The sequence below is a fragment of the Corylus avellana genome, chromosome 6, assembly GCF_965113065.1.
Source record: "Corylus avellana chromosome 6, dhCorAvel1.hap1.2, whole genome shotgun sequence".
In the NCBI taxonomy this organism is placed as follows: Eukaryota; Viridiplantae; Streptophyta; class Magnoliopsida; order Fagales; family Betulaceae; genus Corylus; species Corylus avellana.
The window spans coordinates 26279287-26303273 of record NC_142495.1 but is presented as its reverse complement, the minus strand read 5'-3'; the positions used below and the strand labels follow the sequence as shown (position 1 = coordinate 26303273).

Here is a 23987-nt window from a genome sequence, read left to right as displayed (position 1 = left end):
AGCTTTTCTTGCGTTGGCATTGCTTTGCAATAATTGAAGCTTGGGTTGGACTTATGATCTTATCTATCAAAATAGCATCAGTCCTTAGAGCATGCGAGAATCACATTGTTTAAGGACACGTCAATTTAATAGATTGGGTTGGAAAGAATTCTTCCAACCCAGTTTTAACACCCTCCAATATCATGTGAACGTATGTTAACAAGTTGTAAAAAAGTTATATGTCTAGTAGTATTTTTCTTAACATTTTCCTATGCACATTTGAGCTACATGCTTTTTTATTTTATTTTATTTTATTATTTTTTTAATTTTTAAGTGTGCAACTTATAAAATTCTACAATTACAAAGGGCAACAAACGCCCCTAAAACAATCAATATGGTGAAAGAAATTAAAACTACAAAACAAAAAAAAGTAATGTTATTATTCTTCACACTCATGTCGACTCGGTCACTTGAATTGTTCTCTGCTATTTTGGACCTTCGGATATCTTTTTTCTTTTGACGGGGCCAATCTAACTCATAAAATAGAAGAAATGAGAACTACTGAATTGGAATTTGGAATCAATGTCCAGATTTTCAGGTTCTGCAATAATTTCGGATTCAAATGAAGATTTGAACATTATTTTTGGAGCAAGCAAACTTAAATTAGAGAGAAATAAGTTCAAAATATCAAACCCACGAAACTTCCCATATAAGGACAAATATTTGATATTATAGCCGTTTCATATACCAAGTCATCGGACTTAATTTACTCACCTAGCAATTTTTTTTACATCTTAACTATAATTAAATAGTTAAGATGTTATATAACAATATTTATAATTTAATAATTATTATATTATATTTATAAAAATATAATTATTTAATTTAAAAAATATGGTTAAATTCGAAAAGGGTTGTTGACAATCCAATCATCACGGGAATTTTCTTCGCCACCACATTTTTTTTTTTTTTTTTAAAGGAACGTGTCGATATGATACAGGTGTACACGTGATAACATTTGATAGATTCTGCCTAGTATTTTTAATGCAGATGACAAACGGGTCTAACGACAAATGGACCGAAGACTAATCTTACAAACTTAGAATTCCAAAAATCAAATTCATTAACTTTTTAAAATGTGATTTTTTTTTTTGTTTTACCTATTTAATCCAAAATATAATAATAGATAAAGCTTTTAAATAATTCACGTAATAAATACTGTAAAAATTACAGAGAGAATCTTGAGTTAGTAAGTAATAATTAATTAAAAGACTACAAATTTGCTTTTCCTAAAAGTTTGAAAATTTCCCTCTTCACCCACACCTATTTCTCTCTCTCTCTCTCTCTCTCTCTCTCTCTCTCTCAATAGAGAATTTTCAAGCATAGAAGAATCTTGAAGTAGAGGAGAGCTCGGACCATTTGCTATGGCGTTTGAAAACGATTATGAAGGACTTAAATTCTCAGGTCTCTCTTACACACACAATCGTACTAAAGAATCTGATTCTTTCTTTTCTTTCTTGGGAAATGAAAACTTTTATCGTTCAAATGATTAGTTGCCATTTTTCTCGGCAACCAATCATTAGTTCGATACTTGTGGTAGTTTTTTTTTTTTTTGTCATCACAGTTCGTCTATCAAATGCATTTCTTGATTTAACATTTGACAAATGTAGCGTTGAACTTTTGAATGAAGAGCACCAAGAATCGCTGAAAGAAACCCGTGGTTCTGTATATATATATATATAATTGATCATGTTGGAAAAATGGATTTATATTGGTGAATTGCATTATATTTCTTTTTTTTTTCTTCTGATAATTGTAATTGCATGAGGATCTGTTTGCTGAAATGATTTTGATAGTGTTTTCCACGTGTGGTTGAGAATCCCACATCGAGTAGAAACATAATTGGGCCAATGAAAGCCAGGCTCCGGCAATATGGGTGATCATGATTCATGACTGAAAGATTGTTAGACTTCAAATTGTTTTTCAAGTGCTTGATAAAAGAATTGGGTTCAAACCCACCGGGATTAACGTATTAAACTTTTCCTTGATTCTTCCTTCTATATTTCTATTGGCGCTGAAACCAATTTTTGCTTGAACTCGAAAAACTTGCAGCAGTTCGGGATACTAGACAGAAGGTTGATGGTTTAAAGGTGTTTGGGGCCGGAAAGGACATGGAAAGTGCAGCAAACGTACATGGGAAAAGGGATCAGGAGTCTTTGAAACCAAAGCCCAAGTTTAATATACGCAAGAGTTTGGCTTGGGATAGTGCCTTTTTCACTAGTCCAGGTATGATAATTTTTCTGAAAAAGAAACTGGTTCTGTAATTGCTATTTATGAAGAGCACCCAATTCCCAATACATCCATTACCGCTCAAATCGGTAGTTTTGAATTGTCTCAGGAGTTTTGGATCCAGAAGAGTTGTTCCAAACTCTTAACTTAAGAGATGTGGGAAATTCACTTGTGCCTTCTGAGTCCCTGAAAGCAGAGAGGACAAGTGGAATGGTGAAATGTGATCCACGCCAAAGTTTAGCTTGGGATAGTGCCTTTTTCACTAGTGCAGGTAGACTTTGTGGGTAAGAAACCATTATTACAGAGGTGCCTTCTGTGTCAATATTATCTCATTGTACATGTTTTTCAATGATTAGGAGTTCTGGAACCTGAGGAGTTGTCGATGATAAACAAAGGATTTAAGAAGTTTGAATCACGAACACTTACTGGGGTTGAACAACTTTGGAGGTCGGTTGAATCAAACTCTACAGTAGACAGTGATGGTTCTGCTTTAACAAGCCTTGAGATTGATCTGTTTGAAGATATAAGAGCATCTGCACATAGATCAACTCTATCTGACATAACAACTTCAAGTTCTAATTTGCAAGGAGGAAGACGCATGAAAAACGCCCGCTGTAAGTAAACTTCCCATTTCTGTCAATGTGTTTACTAGGAGTTTCACAAGAAGCTTTTACTGCCCATTTGGCAAGTGTAAACTTATGCATGTGCTACTGATTCTTTTCAGCGTCACAAAAACTGGATGCTTCCTCTCAAGTTCGGGCAAGTGCTTGTCATGCAAATTGTATCATTATTCTTTTTATGATGATAACATATCTTTCAGATGGAGTTTATTGTATTTGATATTTCAGAAGAAACCCATGCCAACTTCCAGAGGGAAAAGTGTCACCAGAAATGGATTAGAGAGGGTCACTAGTGAGGCTGCTGTTCCCCCACAAGCTCAGGTATGTAGTAGTTGAGCAGATTGAATTGATTGCTTTTTTCATACGGTTGCATACAACTCACCTATGCATTATCCAAGCTGCTTAGATTGAAACAGGCAATAGCTGAAATTAGCGGTAAGTTTTTGCAGCAGCCAGCCATTTAAGAGGTGGAACTAGGGTTTATTTCATAAAAACATATAATCTAGGGCTACGTGGTTCCGCCGGTCTATAGGTGATGACCCCTTGCCTTGGATGATGCATACACATACATGCTGGTATTACTCATGAGATCAAATCTTTTAAAATGTGATTGAACTGACTTCAATTAATTAATTAAAGCATGGTGCTGGAGCTGGAGAATTCAATCCAAAGCATGCTGCTAGAAGTGGAGAGCTGCATCTTCCATCATGTCTAAAGCCCCCAAAGATATCAAAGCGGGCTAGCCGAATTCCAACAGCTCCAACCAAAAGCGCTTCTTTGGGTACAAACCATGTCAAATTGGAAACTCAAAATTTGGAAGCCACATCTGGTGAGGATTACTAGTAATATCAGATTGATTGCTCAACTCTGAATGACTTTCTAATTAGCTTTGATCTGAAATTTGAAGTTCATGTACTTCTTACAGGGAACTTTTTGAGTGGGTCAAAAAAACCTTGTCTGGGTGTATCATCAAGTAGTATCCGTAGTTCTATTCCATCTCCACAATCCACAAATGAATCCACAATTTCTTCTTCCTCATACAGCAGGTTCTGTGGTTCTGCAGCTGATACCTCTGGTAAATCTCCTTTTACCTCTTCGAGAGCAACTGGTACCAGGCATGCGAATTTGGTTGCCACTGGCTCAACCTTTAGAACTCCTCCAACAAAATATACAACAACTAAAAAACATGAGCTGGGAGATTCTAATCACCCTTCTTTGTTATCCATGTCAAAGTCTTCCTCTTGTACACCACCTGCTAGCTCCATGGATGGATGCTCCTTCGAATCATCGCCAACTTCTGTGAATCAAGAATCAAATAACACCAAGGCAAGTTTTTATACCACCATGGAAACCCATCAACAGGATGAACCCTGTTTTGAATACAAAAGCCAGGAAACAAGTTCCCCAATTCAGTATGTCAACAAATTTTTTGAAGAAAGTAGCTCTGTTCCCCCAGATGTTTCAAGAACTATTAAGCCTTCAAGTCTTAGAAGACCATCACCAAAGATTGGATTCTTTGATACGGTTAGTATTTGCTTATTTTTGTTCTAGTTACAGTAGATATCATTTTGAGTTTCACTTTCAACTAGTGCAATTTAAGATATATGCTTTTTTTGTGTTTTTTATTCTTCTTTTTGTTATTAATTGCCAGGAAAATCCAACGATGCCAATGATAAATCGAAGTCCACAGTTTCATTCAGGTGTACGAAGTACTTTGTCTAAAAGTGGAACCGGTATTGGAGCTGTGAACAGAAAAGAATATGGCAAGCTTCAACCTCCCAGAACATTAAAGAGGCCTAAGAATATGAAGATTGGTACTCCGCAAATAAGAGTCTCAAGTCCTGCTTTACTCATCAGGCATTCATCTCCTGTGCAGTTTGATAAAGCAGAAAATGATTTCCTAGAAGTATCTAAATCAAAGGCAGAAGGCAAAGGAAATATGAGCAAAATGGGCAGAGAGTGTGGGGATCAGGGCTGCCTAAAGGCCAAAAAGCATTCTTCAAGAAAGCATGAAAATGTCAGCATAAAATCTCCTGAAATGAATTTTCACATACTTCATGAAGATGACAAGGAAAATTTATATGGTGTCGAAAAACAAGTCGAAAGTTTACGTAGAAATATTGGAGTTCTTGATCTTAGCAGTGATGGAAAAGGGGCCGCTTACTAGCTACTGAGCACCATTAACTCTCAAAGCTATGCATCAGCATGGGGACCGTTCCTTCTAACTTCTCTCTGTTGCTCAGGTTGCGCATAGCTCAAGCTCTCCTTGGCTGTCAAGGACTCCATTTGCCATACAAGTGGATTATTTGAGTTGCCAACAGAATCAAGAAGGAATCAATTTTCCCTCTGCAGGAGAGCTCATATTTTTGACAACAGTACTACTCGAGTCATAGGCATTTTGAGTCCTCAAAAGCTGTAATCAAAGACGTTTGCTGTTGCAATGTTTTCTGTCCCCGAATTTTTATAAATAAGCAATCCCCCTTTCCCTCTGTTGTGTGGAATAATTCTATTAAATTTCCAACTACATCTATCACTTTCTCCTACTCTTGGGGTATTATTTGATCTCTTAGAATATTATTGTTCTTAGTGTCGGAGTCATCTAAATACAATAATCATGCTTGTATAGTATAACAAGTTTATTTTGGGAATATATAGACCACAGAAGCTGATGATTTTGACACGATTTACAGGCTACGCGTAATATTTCCTACAGCCTTGCTGCAATTTTAGGAGGGATTGCATCAAAGAAAGTAAACTTGGTTTCTCTTCCTTGTCCATAGCATTGAGTGATATAAAAACCATAAGAGAAATTGGACCTGGCAATATTACCGTAGCAACAAACTACTTTGGACCATAATTTACGGTGCAATTCGAATAGGCAATTGTGCACTCGAAAGGGTGCATAGGTTGGCCGCATCAGGAATTGGGCATAAGGGCCATGCTAACACTCAACCCAAACCACAAAACGCTCCAAAAATGACTATTTTTGTCTATGTCACGTCAAAACACTTTTTTCAATCAAAAAACAAAGAACACTCACTAAAGCACATTAACAAACAAGCCATCATTTCTTTTGGCCAGAAAAGCCACAATATATCATGATAATGCAATATTAAGAAAACACTAGATGACAAAGTATCCCAAGTATACCAAACTTAGAACCATGAAAAAATTCCTCGATAAATGAGAAAATGATCAACACCCAACACCCTCAATTTCCAAAATTTTGTTTTTTTAGGACAAACAAAACCAGGTTCTAAAGTATCAAATAAAAATTCACTTACAAAGTTTGCTCTAACTGAATTGTTGCTACAAGTATCATCTAAATAAATAGCATCCTCAGCTAAAAAATGAAATAAAACAAAACAACGGGCATGTTGGGCGTGGGGTGGGGTTAAAAGACAGGCAAAGGATGAGCTCCCTGATAATAAGCCTAGGACCTTGGCTTTTCCTTTTTCTCCTTAAAGAGAGCGAGCAGAGAAACACCAGATACCTTCACAACCTTGAATCTAACTCCAGGGATATCTCCCACAGCATGCCCCTTTCGTCCAAATCCTGCAATCAAAACCTCGTCCTGCACCAAACACGCCGGCATTTTTCAAGTCCAAGTGTACAGAAAAGAAAAAGTCTGACGCAATTATTAATTTTTGCAGGAAAAACATTTTCTGATACCCTCGACCCGTATGTCTCTGCAAAGTCCTAGGTGTCAAATAGAAAAATGGCCTCACAAACTTCTAGAGCGGACACTTGTATGATTTCTTCACTTTCCCCAAATTCTTTTAAGGGTTAGTTTCCACAATGGAAAATTAGCGAATTTGAAGGACTCGTTTGGGGGTGGGGGTTTATTCGATTATTGCTGAGGCACATGCTTATTTCTTCTATGCCAAAGTTTGAAAAATATGAGGGGTGATACTAGGAGTTTTCGTTCGAACTTACATTCTCCTCAATGTAGTTTAAGCAACCATCATTAGGAACAAAAGCAGCGATCTTTTTTCCATTTTTGATCAGCTGAACACGAGCACATTTTCTGATAGCAGAGTTTGGCTGTTTAGCCTCAATGCCACTGCATTCGCCAATCATGAAATTGTTAGTCCCATTGGTAAGTTGATTTAATCCACAGAAAATATTTCATAAAATAAGAGGAAGGCAATAGAAGTAATCTTACATCTTTTCTAGAACAATGCCCTTAGCATGAGATGATCCAGCAAATGGTTTTTTCCACTCATTTCCCAGGTGAGACTTCTTATATGACTTGTCAGCCCACCTCTGCCTTCTGCGGTGGGACTTGAGCTTACGACCAGCTCCCATTCCACGTGTCTTCCTGCACAACACTCACATTTTCATAAATTCATTGATGATTTAAAATGTTGAAAAAAAAACTATTAAAACTAATATAGGAGCAGCAGTTAAGCAAATCCCAAACAGAAGTTGCGGCAAGCTGAAGCCTGTAATGATGTCTGCTATCCTATTTAAGCTTACATTTTTTAATAGGCCAAAATTATCATGCTTAGTCCATATATGTATGGAAATATAATCATGCTTGCTGATCATCCTAATAAAAAAATCTTTATGGCAGAATTCAACGCTTACAGTTAACACCTTTAAACTAGAAGTTGCTATAGTCCATGAAAAGAATCAGAATTCAAGACTTACACCAACACCTTTAAACTAGAGGTTTCTATAGTCCATGAAAAGTATCAGAGTTCAACACTTAGACCATCACCTTTAAACTAGAAGTTGCTATAGTCCATGAAAAGTATCTTCAAATCTCAACACTTTCCACATACTTCAAATGCATAGCACCATCTAGTGCATCATGAATTATTTGTTAATGGCTAGACTCCACATGTTACTTTCGCACTTCCTTGGGGACATAATTTTAGAACCCTTTATGTCTTATGCTTAGTCATTAATTTCAATTGCTCCAAACAAACTTCAAATTACTGAACTCCATTAAACATGTTTCTCTTGCCGAATAAAGCATTTCAACTAGCACATATTGAACAAGTGAGAGGATCCGAACGAATTCTGCTTTCATTTCCTTTTCCTTCAAAATTCCATCCTAGGTTACTGATGTTACTGTCTCAAGGCCAGGCAGGCTTACAACATTATGCTCACAAGCAGAACCTCTTACTGAATAAAGCATTTCAACGACTATTTAAGTAATGGGTATCTAACTTAATGCAGGCCCGATAGAATCATTCAAAATTTATTTTTTTAAAAAAAATATGGATCTAAAACATAAAAACCATAGAGGTCCCATGACTAACAACTGAAAAGGATGCAATTTTGTAGTTATGCCAGATCCATTAATATTAAACCATGTCCGTCAGTTTTATGCGAACTTTCATGGATTAACCCACAAAACCAGAATACCTCAAAAGTCATCTGTGAATAATCTTAACCCCATCAAACGTACTGTATCAAAGAAACCTAACAAGATCACCTGGTTCGCCCTAGAACTTCCACTATCCTTTCTATCCTAAGTTTTCAGAGCAAACAGACGTTCAAGCTTAATAAAAATATAGATAAAAAGTACAAAAAATATTTTCAAGCAACTTCCAGTTGCTTAGAACGCGAATAATAAAAAAAATTATACACCAGATTTAAATTTATGAATATCTACAACCAAAAATGAGCAAAAACAAAAAACACTGCTAAAATCAGACAAAGATATCGGTGATTGGCTCTCGAGAAAATTCGGCAGGAATATTTGTGAAAGAAACAAAAAAAAAATTTACCCCATGGTGGCTGAGTAAGAGGGTCCTCGACTGTAGCAAGGGGATCAGGAGCTGAAGCAGATAGGAAGCGCCGGCTTGTAAAACCCTAACCCTAGCTATGGTGGTGCGCTATTTATAATATGCGTTTGTATATATAGGTCCATTTTAATGTTATTTCAGTGGTAGCGTCTTTGAAACATTATTACCGATCTGTCCCTATCTTTTTCTTATCTTTATTTTGTTTTTCAAATAAGCTCCTCGTCTTATGAAAATTTGATGAGAACTCGCCGTGAGAGGCAATAATAGCAAATAGTTTTATTTTTATTTTTTTCAAATTTTGACGAAAACGTCAAATGTTATGTCAAGTGTCAACAATACACAATCATACTGTTGTTAAAAAAAAAAAAAAAAAAACACATTGTGATATGTATCAATTTAGGGGTGGGCAGATTAACCGTCTACTGATTACCGGCTGCCTACCAACGACGACAGAATCGAAATTAACCATCAACCAACTTTTGTGGTTCGAAAATCGGTATGAATTTTTTATATTAATGTTGGTTTGGTTCGATTAATCGGTATAAAATTATTTTTATCGGTTAATCGAACCGACGTCGGTATAAAAAATTCATAGTGGGCCTTCATTAAAGCTTGTAACAAATTTGTGAACATTTAAAACCACAAGAACAAGAAGAACTTTTCACTTAAAATATATGTTAGAAAAGTGTTATACTCGTTAAAGCTCTCTTCGTTAAAGCTCCACGCTTGTAGAAAAATTGTTATTTGGGCTCCCAAGATTGATTTTAGCCCAAAAAAAATGTTAAATAAGTTATTACTGACTTGTTAGCCAGCAAAAAAAAGCATTTTAGGCCTCCAAAACAACCAATTTTTGGCTCATTTAAAAATATCATTGGCCAAATTAAAAAGGCTCTCGGTTAACTGATTAACCAAAATTTTTGAAATACTTTCTTATCAAAATGCTATTGGTGAATTAACTGATTTAACCGACAATTTCGGTTAACTGACCGATAATGACTTTTCGGAACTGATGCCCAACCCTATGTGTCATTTACATCAAAAAATATTATAATTTAATTTTTTTAAAAAAATATAAAAAAAGTGGCCGAGCTACCTTTTTTTTGACTAAAAATAAAAAATAGAAAACTTAAAAGGAATGGTCAAACCACCCAAAGGCCCATGAAAGTAGTTTGGCTACTCACATGATTTGAATCATGGAGCTAATTGATCAGTCACCTGACACCTCCCATTTGTGCAAAGCCACCCCCTTCATTTTTTATTTATTTATTCTAGTTTTAAAATGTTGATATTTTTATTGCAGATGACACATACTATATGATTAGTGTTGATGCGGCGCTGGCATTTGATGGTTTTTTTTTTTTAAATTGGATGAAATTTAGAAGTAAGGATCTATTTGTTTTTTTATTACTTACCAGCTATCAACAAATTTTTATACTCCAAGGAGCTTATTGTAAATTTGTGTAATTGTATTTTTCTCTAGTAAAATTCATGTAAAAATTAAGTATTTAAGAACATGTATCAATATAATAGACTAATTAGTTTGAATAAAATTCTTCAGAAACTTTATCCTTTTACAAAGAAGTGTGGCAAACAAGTAGTGATGCTCTCAAGTTTGCTGAAGTTTAATTAATTTCCAAAGCTCAAAACCGAGTTTGCTTTTATCATCAGCTGATGGGCTTCACTTGAAGCTATAAAGAGTTAATTTGTCAGAAAAGAGCATAATTACACATATAATCTGCAGTAAGGGCAGCAGCAGCAGATGCTGAAACAGAAGCAGACACAGACACTAGTCATTGATGGAAAATACCACTCCGTTTTCACGGATGAAGCTGTGTGTCGTGTGATCAACCACCTAGTACAGAGGAAAAACATGTTACAAATATATCCCCCAGAGTTGGACGATACTTGCATGCAAATATACACATTTTCCATGTCTAAATATGCAGAAAAAGAGTACAGATGAAGGCCCTTTTAGATGATGAAACCCCCTTCCACTACAAAAAAACAATTTTTTCTTGACTGTAATTTTCTAACGTTTTATGGTGTCCGACACATCAGAAAAAATTTTCTGACGTGTGTTGATTGTCAGAAGCATAGGTGTCAATAAAATAATTTTCATGATGTGTTAATGGGTAAAACGTGGTAAAATTTTTCTGACGTGGTAAATTTCACCACGTTAGAATTTTCTGACGTGGTAGATATGCCACATCAAAAAATTTTCTGACGTGGGAGAATTACTGCGTCAGAAACTTTTCTGACATGGTAGATATGCCACGTCAAAATTTTTTCTGACGTGTGAGAACTCCCATGTCAGAATTTTTTCTGACGTGGGAAAAATGTCACATCAAAAATTAGGTTTATTTATTTATTTATTTTCCTTATTAGTTTGTTTGTTTACGATTTATTGGGTTTTTTTCCATTTGTTTTTTTTTATGAATTGGCAATTTCATAAGGATTTAAGAGTATTAGGATGGATTTGGAAAAGGCTCATCAGAGAATGCTATTTTTTTTGTAATGTTCTCAGAAATAAAAGGAATCTCTTTTAAGGGGAGAGCCGATAATGAATTTTAAGGGATCTCAATCCATATTTTACATATTAAGTTTCGCTTCACCAATTGAAAGGGGAGGAGTGATTTAACACAAAATGCACCAAAATGCCATGAAAGAGAGAGAAACAGAAGAGGCTCACATTGGTGTTGCTCAATTCTAGATTGTAGAAACCCATGGCGTCAGCGTTGAACAGCGGCCCCGCATGCCAAGTCCCTCGATTCAGCTTAAGGAATTTGAAACCTGCGACTCTGAAAACTCGGACACCCTCAACAGCAGGAGGCACATAGAAATGGCCACAACGAGACCGCACAATGTTCCTCCCACTCTTCTCACCCTCCTTCACTTCTTCACTGTCGTCAACAATGGACGGCTTAGCAACTCCGAGATACCAAACATGACCGCCGACCGAACCGAGGCATTGGGTCACACTTGCGTGATGTGTGATTGTAGAGAACTTCAGTGGTCGGTTTTCAAGTTGCATAATGTAAAACCTGTTCAAATGAATATATACACGATCATCACAAACTCCTCTCAATCAAAAAGGCTCTTACTCTCACCTTTTATTGACTAGGGCGTCGGGACTCCGAGGTCGACGGGCTTCTGACGTCTTCTGCTTGTTTTGCAGGTGACTTGAAGCCAATGTTGGTTCCGTACATCAACAATACTAATTATTAAAAGCCTAATCATTGATCCAAAATTTCTAAGATTGATCGATAAATATTCGATTTAACCTTTGAACTCTTCACAGAAAATCACATAGTAACAATTTGATTTTAATCTTAATCAAAATAATGATTAAGATTTTAATATTTCTATCCTAAAATTATTGAAGGAAATCTATAGAATCCTAAACTGTACAATCCACGTATTTAGACCAGTGTTATTATACCTGGGAATGCCACGGCTGAGGTCTAGTTGTGCATCTTGGGGTCCGAACTCGGTGCTGTCAGGGTGAGGCTCGATGACTTGACCGTACTCCTGGAAGCTCGCCGGAGTCGCTTCGATCGGCTTCAGCTCTACCACCTCTGGCGCCGGCTTTGAGTCTCCTGAGCCTCCCATTTCCCCCGCAACTCCAGTCTGCTAAGGCGAAAGAGAGACAGAGAGAACCAAATACCACCGCCAACGCAACGTAACCACAAGTTATTCGATTCCATCATCTACAGACCTCTTTATTACACGACGAAACGCACCGTTTAGGTAATGAGATAAACGGCGTCGTTTATTTTCTTTTCTTCTTCTTCTTCTTCTCTGAGAAAGCCTACACAAATGCCAAAGCCCTATATCACAGTGGGAGACGCCATGAACAACCTAACCTCACAGCCAAGCCAACCCCAACTCCTCCAAACCCTAATCAAAATCCTGACCTCGTCGAACACCCAACTCGATTCCTTGACGCCCTACGTTCCCCAGCTGACCCAACCCATACTCCACTCCCTCCTCTCCTCCAAAACCCTAGCCTCACGCCCCAACACTCTCCTCTCCTTCTTCAAGTTCCTCCAGTCCCACTCTCCTTCCCTCGCTGACTCCCCTCACACCATCCTCTTCATCCTCCCATCCCTCTTCGCGCACAACAAGTTCTCCGACGCCAAGTCCCTCCTCGTCTCCTTCATCGCCTCCGATCGCCAACACCAGCTCCACCGCCTCATCCTTCATCCTACTCGCATGCTCCCCAGGCCCTCCCGAGCGCTTCTCGACACTTCCATTGGCGCCTACGTTCAGCGGAAGCAACCCCACCTCGCCGCGCAGATTTTCAAGAAGATGAAGGGGCTGCGACTTCCTCCGAATTTGCTCACTTGCAACACTCTCCTCAATGCCCTGGTAAGACACCCGTCTTCGTACTCCATATCGTTGTGTAAGGACATCTTTCAGGATGCAGTTGGGCTAGGTGTCAAATTGAATACCAATAGTTTTAATATTTTGATATATGGGTACTGTTTGGAGAATAAGTTTAAGGAGGCTTTGGAGTTGGTGGGCAAGATGGATGAGTTTGGTTGTTCGCCGGATAATGTGAGTTATAATACGATATTGGACGCGTTTTGTAAGAAGGGGAGGTTGAATGAGGCGAGGGATTTGTTGATGGATATGAAGAAAAGTGGGTTGTTACCGAATCGGAACACATATAATATATTGGTTTGTGGGTACTGTAAATTGGGATGGTTGAAGGAGGCGGCAAAGGTGATGGAGTTGATGACGCGGGATAACATGTTGCCGGATGTTTGGACTTACAATATGTTGATTTGGGGGTTCTGTAATGAGGGTAGGGTTGAAGAAGCTTTGAGGCTGAGAGATGAGATGGAGAATTTGAAGTTGTTGCCGGATGTGGTCACTTATAACACGTTGATTGATGGGTGTTCCGGGCGGCAGGGAAGTTTGGATGCGTATAAGTTGATTGAGGAAATGGGTAAGAGAGGAGTGAAGCCGAATACAGTTACTCACAATATAAAGATTAAGTGGTTTTGTAAGGAAGGTAAAATGGATGAAGCAAGTGATGCTGTTCAGAAGATGGAAGAAAGTGGGTTTTCTCCCGATTGTGTTACCTACAATACTTTGATAAATGGGTATTGTAAAGCAGGGAACATGGAGAGAGCATTTGGAATGATGGATGAGATGGGTAGGAAAGGCTTGAAGATGGATAGTGTTACCCTTAATACCATTCTACACACACTTTGTGGGGAGAAGAAGCTTGACGAAGCATATAAATTGCTTACTAATGCTAGTAAGCGTGGTTATATTCTTGATGAGGTAAGCTATGGAACTTTGATGATGGGATACTTTAAGGATGGAAAGCCAGAAAAGGCCTTCGAGGTTTGGGATGCAATGAAGAAGAAAGAGATCCTTCCCAGTATTGTCACCTATAACATTATAATCGGAGGGCTATGCCAATCTGAAAAAACTGATCAAGCAATAGAGAAGTTGAATGAGCTTTTAGGGAATGGGTTTGTCCCAGATGAAATTACATACAACACAATCATACATGGTTACTGCCGGGAGGGAGACATTGAGAAAGCATTTCAGTTCCACAACAAAATGGTTGAGAATTCATTTAAGCCAGATGTGTTTACATGTAATATTCTTCTTCGTGGGCTTTGTAGAGAGGGTATGCTAGAAAAGGCTCTTAAGCTTTTCAACACATGGATTTCAAAAGCGAAAGCCATTGATGCAGTTACTTACAACACATTGATATCATGCCTATGCAAAGAAGGGAGACTTGGGGATGCTTTTGATCTTCTCAATGAAATGGAAGAGAGGAAATTAGGGCCTGACCAGTATACGTATAATTCCATTCTTGGTGCACTTACTGAAGCTGGTAGGATTGAGGAAGCAGAGGAGTTCATGTCAAAATGGGCTGAAATTGGAAAACTACCTGATCAGTCCTCACAAATGGGCAAGGGGCAAGACGTTGTAACTCATGAAACTCTGGAGGAATCTGATTCTTCTATTGCTTATTCCGAACAGATCAGTGAGCTGTGTTCTGAAGGGAAATACAAGGATGCAATGCGCATTTATGAAGAATTGACTCAGAAAGGTGTCACTGTTCATAAATCAGCCTTTTTTCATTTGATGGATGGGCTGATCAAGAGGAGAAAGAGCACATCAAAGGCTGCCCGACTGTAGTGAGCCCTTCAGCTGTTATGGGCAACATCAATGGTGGCGGTCTCATCAACATGTTTTCAATTGCTTTGCACATGATTGGGGCGGATTTCAGGTTTTTTTTTTTCCCACTTGGAACTGAGGAAGGAATGTTAATGCATTGTCATCATCTGATAAATGGTTGCATAACTTATTCCATTTTTTCCCTATAGTTAGGGCTGTGACTTTTCCCCCCTTTCCAAATACTGCTTTAAGCGCTCAATTGTACCTATTTTGTAATCAGTAGTTTTAGATTTTTGTGCACTCTTTTCTCGTTTTCAATTTGATGGGTGTTCTTCTAGTGTATACTTATTATGTACTTGGTTGCACCCCTTGTGCTTTTAATGAATTATTTTACTTGTAAAAAAAAAAATGCATACATATAATATATACTTAAAGTGTGTGGGTCGAATATGTACAAATGCAGACATCTGAACTGGAATATGAAAATTAGTTTTCTGATACTCTGAAAAATGTTAAATAATTTTAGTATGTACTTCCACTTAATCTTGTCTTATCTGAATTGGAATTGGAAGCTGTTCTACTTGTCTAAAAGGAGTAGCATTACCTTGATCAAGAGCACATTGTCTAATTTACTTACCTCCTTTATGTCTTAGTTTTCCCTCCCTGTGAGCATAGCCACCCAAATTGAGAAAATTACAACGAGATTTCCAGTGGCAAGGTATGGGCAAAGAGGTCAAATGTTACTTGGTAAGTTGGTCCAAGGTGTGTTCTCCGGTTTTTTGGGGGTCCAAAATTTGTTCATTTCAACTGAGTTCTTCTGGAGAAATGGTTATAGTGTATGCTTATGAGAGAGAGAGAGAGAGAGAGAGAGAGAGAGCATGTGTAGATTGGTAGTGGACCTTAAATATTTTTGTGATAAGTATAATGAACCTTAAATATGGTATGCAGTGGGGTGGGTGGGTGGTGCTCTGATGGAGCTAGTAAGTTGTATGGGGTGAGAAATTCTTTAGGAGTGGTTGTGAGGAGTTTCCTAGTTTTACTAGATTTGAAGTGGGGGACGACTCCAAAGTTAGTTTTTGGCAGGACGTATGGTGTGGGGTACTGCCCCTTAAGGGAGCGTATCCGGAGTTGTTTGGCTTTGCCTGCCTTAGGAATGCTTCTATGGCAGATTATTTTCAGTTCTCCAATGGCTCTCCCTAATGAAACTTTAATTTTGCTAGAGCAACGCATGATTGAGAGTTGGAATTCTTTACTTTGTTTTTTTGATCAGCTGTACTCCATTAAATTGAGACAGGATGGTGTAGATAAGCTTTATTGGATCACCTCCAAGACAGGGTAGTTTGAGGTTAGCTCATTCTATAATGTCTTAATTCCCAATGATAACACCCCTGTCCCTTGGAGGTGTATTTGGTGGAGTAAGATCCCTCTGAGAGTGGCTTTCCTCGCTTGGTTGGCCGCTTTAGGTAAGGTCCTTGCTTTGAATAGCTTAAGGAAGCATTATATCATTGTGGTTGATTGGTATTGTTTGTGTAAGAAAAGTGGAGAAATCGTTGACCATCTTTTACTTCATTGCGTGTTATCTAGTGCATCATGGAACTCTATCTTCGGCATGTTTGGTTTAGTGTAGGTCATGCCTTGTCGAGAGGGAGATCTCTTTGCTTGTTGGAGAGGGAAGTTTGGCAGCCCTCAAAGTGAAGGTGTCTGGAAGATGATTCTGTTATGCTTGATGTGGTGTATTTGGAGAAAAAGAAATGACTAGACTTTGAAGACAGAGAGAGGACGGTGGTAGAGTTTAAGGCCTTCTTCTTTAACTCCTTTTTTCCATTGGATGGCTGCCTATGATTGTTTCCATATTTCTAGTTTCCATGACTCTTTTTTCTTTTCTTTTTTCCTTTTTTTGGTTAGGCGTTTCTTGTATGTCCTCTTTATATGATTGTACCCTTTGGTGAGATGAGTAAGTTATACATTATCACACTTGTGCTGGTAAAGAAGTAAAATTTTAATTTCGTAAACCTGAAAAGTCTAAGGGTTATTGCTTGAATGTTCCTGTATTATGGAAGAGAGGTTATACTGGGATGGCTAATATCAAAAGACAAGTTAATAAATCAGTAACTATAATTTGTTTCAAGTTGAAGGCACTGCAAAGAGCAAGGGTCAGAAGTCTGCAGAAAGCCGTATTCGTTGAAAATCATATGTATGGTTTGCAGGGAGATCTTTCATATCTTTTGAGATCCACCCTACAATATTGAGTCAAAAAGCCAAAATAAATAATTTTAACCTTATAAAAAGAAAACTAATTCTTGAACTCCTTTTACACTAATGTCACATTAGGGTACTGCAGAAGAAAAAACTGCAAAATCCAAATTGATGTATCAAATAATTTATCTGTTGATACATATAAGATACTAATTCTTTTGTTGGTGTCAGATAGCTTAGTTGATAAAGTCTCTTGTAGTTGTATGAGAAAGGGGATCAAATCCCATTGATATCAGGGATTCAGGTCGAGTCACACACTAAGCATATCAATTATCTCAATATAAAAAATTAATTGAATTATTACTCAACCTTATAGAATTGTCCATTTTTGTTTTGATTTAATAGGAAAAAGAATGAAAAAGTTTGTCATTCTTTACCTCTTTTTAAAAAAAAATTATGGATAGAACATAACGACAAGTTAAGTAAAGGTTCTTCTTCGTCTACGAATATCCAATAGATAGTTCGAACAGTATAGGAAAAATAATCAATTTCAGCTTGATTGGTTTGTAGAAGAACCCTACCCTGTCTGATCTATTCGACATGCTCAGGGTTAAGAGAAAGGAGGGCCACTCCCATTGTGTAGCCTAGCCATTGGACCCACCAAAAACAAAACAAAAAAAATACACTTGTGCTTCTTGGATAAGCTCCAATAATATGTTGATGTATCCTCTAATCTAGAAGAATATGGAGAATGCAAGTAGTATTTGATACATTTTGTGAAAGTATTTATATTCAGATTTTGTTTGTATGTAAGAAGTGGCAAATATGTATTGGACCTATCAATGACCTTGAGAAGATGATGGGTTGCAGGAAATGATTTCTATATTGTTTGACACATGATTGGAAGGCAATGGAACCGCAAGAAGAGGTGTTGCTGGTATACGATGATGATGCCAAGTGAGTTATTTCTCCTTTTATTCTTTATTACTTATTAAAAAAAAAAAAAGTCATTTCTCCTTTTATTCTTTATTAAAAGAATTACTTTATGTAGTTCGTTTTCTTCTCTAAGCCACAGATAAAATTTCAAATTCAGGGGGAAGTACTTTTGGGCCCATGTGTTTCATAGCTAATAGAAAATGGAAGCCTTGTTTACACTATTGCCTCTATGAATTACTTTCCATGTATTGAGAGGTCTTTGATAGTGAGACCTGTTATTTTAGTTAAAGGGAATCCACCGTACCTGGATGGGATGATCCATACAGTTGGGGTGCAAGGAAGTGCTTGTTTATGGTTGGGACGTGGGTTGCAGTGGGTAGGCAATGTGAGCTTCAGGGAAGGTGTTATAATGATCTGAAGATTGCAAGGAGATCTCTCTTCTTCTTTTATCAGTTTCTAGAGTAATCTATGCATTTTCCTTCTAAGAAAGTTCTGAGCTATTTAGTTTCAGTTTCGTAGCTTTGTGCTGGTCAATTTTTGGGCTTGAGGATTCTTGGCTGGTTGTGAGTGGAAATTTAAATACAAAATGGTATTAAGATGATTTAGAGATATATTGGTGTAGTTAAGTTGACAGCTTATATATGTTTCAGGTTCACTCAACAAAAGGATATGGCTCAATGTGAAAAGGAGCTGATTGGATGATTTGATGTTCGTTCAAGATTTCACTTGAAATAGAGAGAAGCCATTTCATGGTCAGGATTTAATATTATTGCATCTAACAGTGTAAATTTAAATGATGTGCCAACATAATTATCACTTGGCATCAGATACAACTGTTAGATATAATAACATTAAATTCTGACTATAAAATAGCTCATTTCCATTTCATTTGAATTCGAAATGGAGAGGATTCTATACCTGTTCAAGATGAGACATGTCATGCAATGTTGATTGCTTGGTGAGAGGGCAAATGATGATGACTGTCTAGCCAAGAATGGGGCTAGTTCCAAAAAATGGGAACCTTTGTTGCTAGATATTGACACAGGAGAAACTTCTGCACAATGTTCAGGTTACTATGCTTGGCACAATGAAGAGGAGATTTCAAATTTTCAATAACAATATAAGAAAAGAACCATCTCTGCTGGAAGAATTCAAAAGGTTAAAGTATTTGGGCTGGGCTTGAATTGACATAGTATGAGTAATAAGAGAAACATGTAATTAATAGTTGGGATAATTGCAAAATCAATCTTTGCAGTTGTATCGATTTGCAATTAGCTTCTTATCATATAAAAAGAAGTTGGGAATTTCTCATGGTATGAAAAGGGGCAAATAGGTCGTTGCACTCAACTTTTGTCCAAATTTTTTATGGAAACTGTCAAATGTTATGTCAACACTAATTATATTATGACATGTGTCACTTATAATAAAACAAATATTAAAATAAAATGCAAAATATAAAGTACTTTTGGCTCAACTACTTATATACATGGAAGTTTTCAGAAATAGTTGTCTAGAAGTATTTCAATCACAATATTGAACCTTTTCAAGGGAGGTGATTTAAGAGGCCGAGCTAGTTTCACCTGCTTTTAAGACAAGTGGCAAAAATAAATTATTTGTATACTTGTTAAGTGATACACAAACATACACTTTATCTTTTGGGGTTTGGGAGGGTAAAAATGTTTCGGGTATTATAGCTTTCATTATATTTCCTTATAAGTTAAGGTAGCAATTCATGTGACATTTTTTACGTTAACCACTAATTAGCGTGACATTTACCTCGTCAAACATGTTTTTTTTTTTTTTCCACATTAGACATGTTAGTTTGTGCCACACGGCTGATATGATTAACCTGGTAGTGTCATGTGAACTACTATTTCAATTTGCAGCAAAAAAGATAATACTCCTACTAGCACTATTGGCGGGAGGAGTGAACACACAATCATCAAAAGAATCATTTGGAAGTTTAAATTAGCGGGAAAAAGAAAATACTTTGATATATATATATATATATATATATTTCTCTCTTTTTTTTTTCTTTTTTTTTTCAATACGGAAGAAGAGGAAAAGGGGGACTTTGATGGTTCAGTTGACTTTGCAATATTATTGGTAATAGTTACTGATTTGCGTATTTAACCCCTGACTATATGCAAGGGGGCACTTTTGCCGGGGGAGAAAAATTTTATTCTCTTCCTTTAAAGTGAAAAGATGGGTTAAGGTGAAGCCGTAAGACTCAATCGAAGGGTAACGTCTATTTTGGGCAAACAGAAAAATATTCATGTCTCATTCCTTTTCACGTAAAAGCCAGGAAAAAGTGAAGGGAAGGGGGTGATGCAATTGGCTTAGGCCCCAGCTTATTCTATTCATTTCTTGATTCTCAAATAGTAATGATGAGTGAAGCTCTTGGTCATAGCCATAATTCGTAGAGGGGCTGTTTACCACCAAACATTTTAAAGCACAATCAATGATCAATGATCCTGACCAATAAAGAGGATAAACGTTGGATTTAGTAGGGTATTGCATGATGTGCAATAGCTCTAATATGGACTGTTTGTTTAGATTCTTACAAACCGTTAAAAGTTTGAAACTTTTCTCTCTTTTTAGTAGCCGTCATCACCCTTATCAGCCTCACCGCCCCATCGCCACTACTAGTTTCTCCTACTACCGCTACTCTCTTGAAACTCCTCTCTGTCACCTTATCTTACTTTGTATCTCTTCTGATGTAGACCAAAAAGTTAAGGATTCTATAAAAAAGAGCGATGATTAGAGAGAAACTCGCACTTGACGAGTTCTATTAAAAATGACATATTTAGAGTTCTAGACCTCGGATTGGAACAATCTTTACGGCGTTGGAAAGCTAACTCAAAGATTTACAAAGTCATGTTTTACAAGAGTTGGCTAAATTCGACCGTTCGAATGACAATGAGGCCCGTTCGAACGCGTAGCTTTATTCAGGGTAATCCGGAGAGGTCAGAAGGCTCCGTTTGTAGTCCCATTCGAAGCTTGTTCGAACGCTTATGTTAATTTTCGTATTTTTACTTTCTAGTTCAGTCCCCGTTCGAACGGTGGTCCATCCCGTTCAAATGCGTAGCTTTGTTTTGTTTAAAACCAACTTTATTTCGTGTTTTATTAGATTTATGGTTTTGAGGGTCTATAAATATATGCTTATAGCCTCCAGAAACGCAGTTGTTGAATATATATGAGTTTTTATCAATAAGAAGTTTCAGAGTTGAGTTTCTTTCTTATTTTCCTTCAAACCCTAAATCTGCTATAGCGTTTTGAAAAGATTTCTTAGATTTTTGATAGTCTCAAGGTCTATGTTATGAGAGGTACCGTGGAGGACTAGATTGCATGCAGAGGTTTATTATTAGTTAGAGTATGTTATTTAAATTGAGTTAGGATATGTATTACATTAGATAATAGTGCAGTACTTATCAAGTTATCTTATTTTCAAGTTGTTATCTTATCTTCAAGTCTTAGGAGTTATCTCAAGTAGTTTAAATTGCAAATAATCCTCACTAGATTGAATTCCACGTGAATGAGTAAGTGTCATTGTAGGAGTTGAATTCTAAGTTCTAGAACTCAACTCCAAGAAGGTTTAGTCCCCTCTATTAAAGAGGTGATCATTTAATAAGAAGACATGCAAATTATATTCTCAAACTCTATTGTTTGAAAGAGGCCCAGGAACCTCCAAGTTAGCACCATAGGTAAGAATAAGAATAAGTATTTATCACGTTTCTTATTATTATTATTCGCTGCAGCCCACTAAGTCACACTGCATCATCTTCGCTGTCGCTAATGACACTATAACCCTCAAAATCGAGACCTTTATGCCCTTCATTGTACACTAGTGTTTCCATGGACACCACCCCGAATGAGCTCCTCCTTTACAAGGACCACGAAGTCAAATTACAAAGAAAGATAGAATTACCGTTACCTACCGAGACAACCACAAGGTCCTCAATTGCAACGAAACTCTTCTTAAAGTATTTGTCGGTAACAACAAAACTCCATCTCATTTACACACAATATTGTTCTTTTTTGGCTCTCCCGAATCAAACTTCTCAGAAAGTCACCCATACTGATACTACTCTCGCATAAGCTCGCTTAACTGAGGAGTTCTGATGGGATCATGATCATTACGGTTTTAAAATACGTTGTTTTCATGAAGTGTACGAGTATACACATATAAGCACATCTCTATCTCCATACTCAGACAATATGGAACACCACACTTTTACAAAGTGGTGATTCAACCACCTCCAATAATAATAATGACGGGAGACTAGTAGTGGTAGTGATTGTAGTGTCGACTTCTAAAGCTATTGAACAGCATGCAATGATCCCCCCCCTACCCTGTACGTTTTGTCCTTGCAATGCTAGGTTCCTTTTGAGGTTTTTTTTTTTTTTTTTTTTTTGGGTGATAAACTAGGGGACAAGGCACCTCACTTTAGTTACCAATATCACCCACTTAAAACTTTTTCCTAGAAAGATTTTAATTATTCTAAGTATATATCACTGTCTCCAAGATGCTTTGCCATTATGAGTTACCTTTTCTTTTGCCTTTTTATTCGTAATCATAATGTTCCTTGGTTCTATTTCTTTTTTCCTTTCCTTTTCAATTTCAACAGTCCCTCCAGGTAGGCCATGTCACATTAATTAGCAGCAGCTGCAGCACGATGAGCCAATGCATCCACTTCTGCAGTTCAGACTAGAATTACATTACTCTTTGTTATTTCTCAACCACAAGGGTGTTTGGATAAGAGGTTTCCCTTGGGTTTCTAACCCCCCCATTGGGACCAAAATCTCTTGCAGTATGAAACCATGAAGAGGATAATGACTTCCAAATGGATCCTTTGAGTTGGGGTAGGAGAAGTGGCATCCAACCTTACCTTTGATTGACATAGTACCAAGCATTCACATTTTCTAGCAGACTTTAAAAGAAGAACAAAAAACAAAAAACCAAAATTTCTAAATCGTACACCGAACATAAGCAGACATGTTAGGCATTTTCGATTAAGCAGACATGTTAGGCATCTTCGATTATTAATGTGTAGCTTGTGACTCAAGAAAAAACGTTGCCACATCTGCATTATTACTCTAAATAATTAGTCAATTTGAAACTTTCTTAGAATTATTTATAGAGCACAATTTCACCAAATAACTAAGCAATGTGAGACTTATGGACTGTTTGGGTGTGTAATTGAATGACTTAAAAGTCCGTTTAATACTCAAAAAGTCTATTTGAAGAAAAAAATATTTGTTTGATAAAAAAAAAAAAAAAATTAAGCGCTTTTAAGAGTCCAAAAAACCCAAAAAAGACAAAAAAAAAAAAGTTTTTTTTTTACTTAAAAGCTTTATTTCTCAAACACAATCTCAAACATATTCTTAACACTCATGACCACTTTTATAAAGCAGTCACTCTATGTAGGCTACTCCTCGTCTTCCCGATACGAGACCGAAGTGTTAATATTCTTTTTGCAAATTAAATTATTTTTTGAGTTGATTTGGGAAGTAATATTTGGTTAACTTTGATCAAATCCACAATTGCAGGAGTCAAGGAAAAGATCCCATCAACAGTTGCCTCCCATTTACTTCTCCTTTTTACAAAAAAGGTCACCTTTGAAATTAGGAGTAGAAAACAAGAAAGAAAGAAAGAAACCGCGTGGGAAAAACCTCAAAAAAACAAGCCCAACTAAGCAACGACGCGTGGACTGTGTTGTGGAGGCCAGTCTGACAAAATGCCAAGTGGCATTCGAGATCCGACGGTGTGGAAATCATTTAGGATTTGATCCCCACGAGTTGTGTTGAGTTGATGATGAATTGGGTGTGGTGTGCAATCTTGTTCAACTTTATTGATGAATGGAAGAATCTCCAAAACACATGGACTTGAATGGCTTGTCATCTCTAATTTCCTATCAAGTCATCAGCATTTGATGTTGAAACACCCATTTAATAGCTGGATTATGCACAATTTCCAGTACTTTTGTGTACTAAACTCTTGTTTATGCGTGCAAATAATACATTTTGTCCATGACCAATCAACTCTCACAAAGAACTAAGGACT

The 23987-nt window shown here is 37.0% G+C and overlaps 4 protein-coding genes across 7 annotated transcripts; 2 read left to right on the top strand and 2 right to left on the bottom strand.

The window, feature by feature from the left end:
- Nucleotides 1-1403: 1403 nt before the first annotated feature.
- LOC148585082 (uncharacterized) lies at nt 1404-5354 on the top strand. The gene is made up of 9 exons (XM_088517409.1): nt 1404-1443; nt 2092-2265; nt 2378-2539; nt 2625-2882; nt 2993-3027; nt 3117-3209; nt 3528-3717; nt 3814-4412; nt 4540-5354. Exons 1-9 carry the CDS (start codon nt 1404-1406, stop codon nt 5053-5055), a joined length of 2067 nt encoding a protein of 688 aa, XP_088373535.1. The 3' UTR covers nt 5056-5354.
- Nucleotides 5355-6043: 689 nt separating this feature from the next.
- LOC132186165 (small ribosomal subunit protein uS12) lies at nt 6044-8746 on the bottom strand. The gene is made up of 4 exons (XM_059600005.2): nt 8630-8746; nt 7054-7209; nt 6825-6951; nt 6044-6462 (listed from the first exon to the last, which is right to left on the bottom strand). The coding sequence occupies exons 1-4, from the start codon at nt 8632-8634 to the stop codon at nt 6322-6324; spliced, it is 429 nt and encodes a 142-aa protein (XP_059455988.1). The 5' UTR covers nt 8635-8746; the 3' UTR covers nt 6044-6321.
- A 1477-nt stretch (nt 8747-10223) lies between these two features.
- Nucleotides 10224-12345, bottom strand: LOC132186164 (uncharacterized). The gene is made up of 3 exons (XM_059600004.2): nt 12087-12345; nt 11337-11688; nt 10224-10499 (listed from the first exon to the last, which is right to left on the bottom strand). Exons 1-3 carry the CDS (start codon nt 12254-12256, stop codon nt 10434-10436), a joined length of 588 nt encoding a protein of 195 aa, XP_059455987.1. The 5' UTR covers nt 12257-12345; the 3' UTR covers nt 10224-10433.
- Nucleotides 12346-12402: 57 nt separating this feature from the next.
- On the top strand, nt 12403-19253 carry LOC132186163 (Pentatricopeptide repeat (PPR) superfamily protein). 4 transcript variants are annotated; one of them, XM_059600001.2, is made up of 4 exons: nt 12403-14903; nt 16419-16576; nt 17858-17944; nt 18574-19253. In XM_059600001.2, exon 1 carries the CDS (start codon nt 12464-12466, stop codon nt 14810-14812), a length of 2349 nt encoding a protein of 782 aa, XP_059455984.2. In that variant the 5' UTR covers nt 12403-12463; the 3' UTR covers nt 14813-14903; nt 16419-16576; nt 17858-17944; nt 18574-19253. The 4 variants fall into 4 exon arrangements, with proteins under 4 accessions (XP_059455984.2, XP_059455986.2, XP_059455983.2 ...); XM_059600003.2 differs by having other exon boundaries at nt 16414-16576; XM_059600000.2 differs by lacking the exon at nt 16419-16576.
- Nucleotides 19254-23987: the final 4734 nt, after the last annotated feature.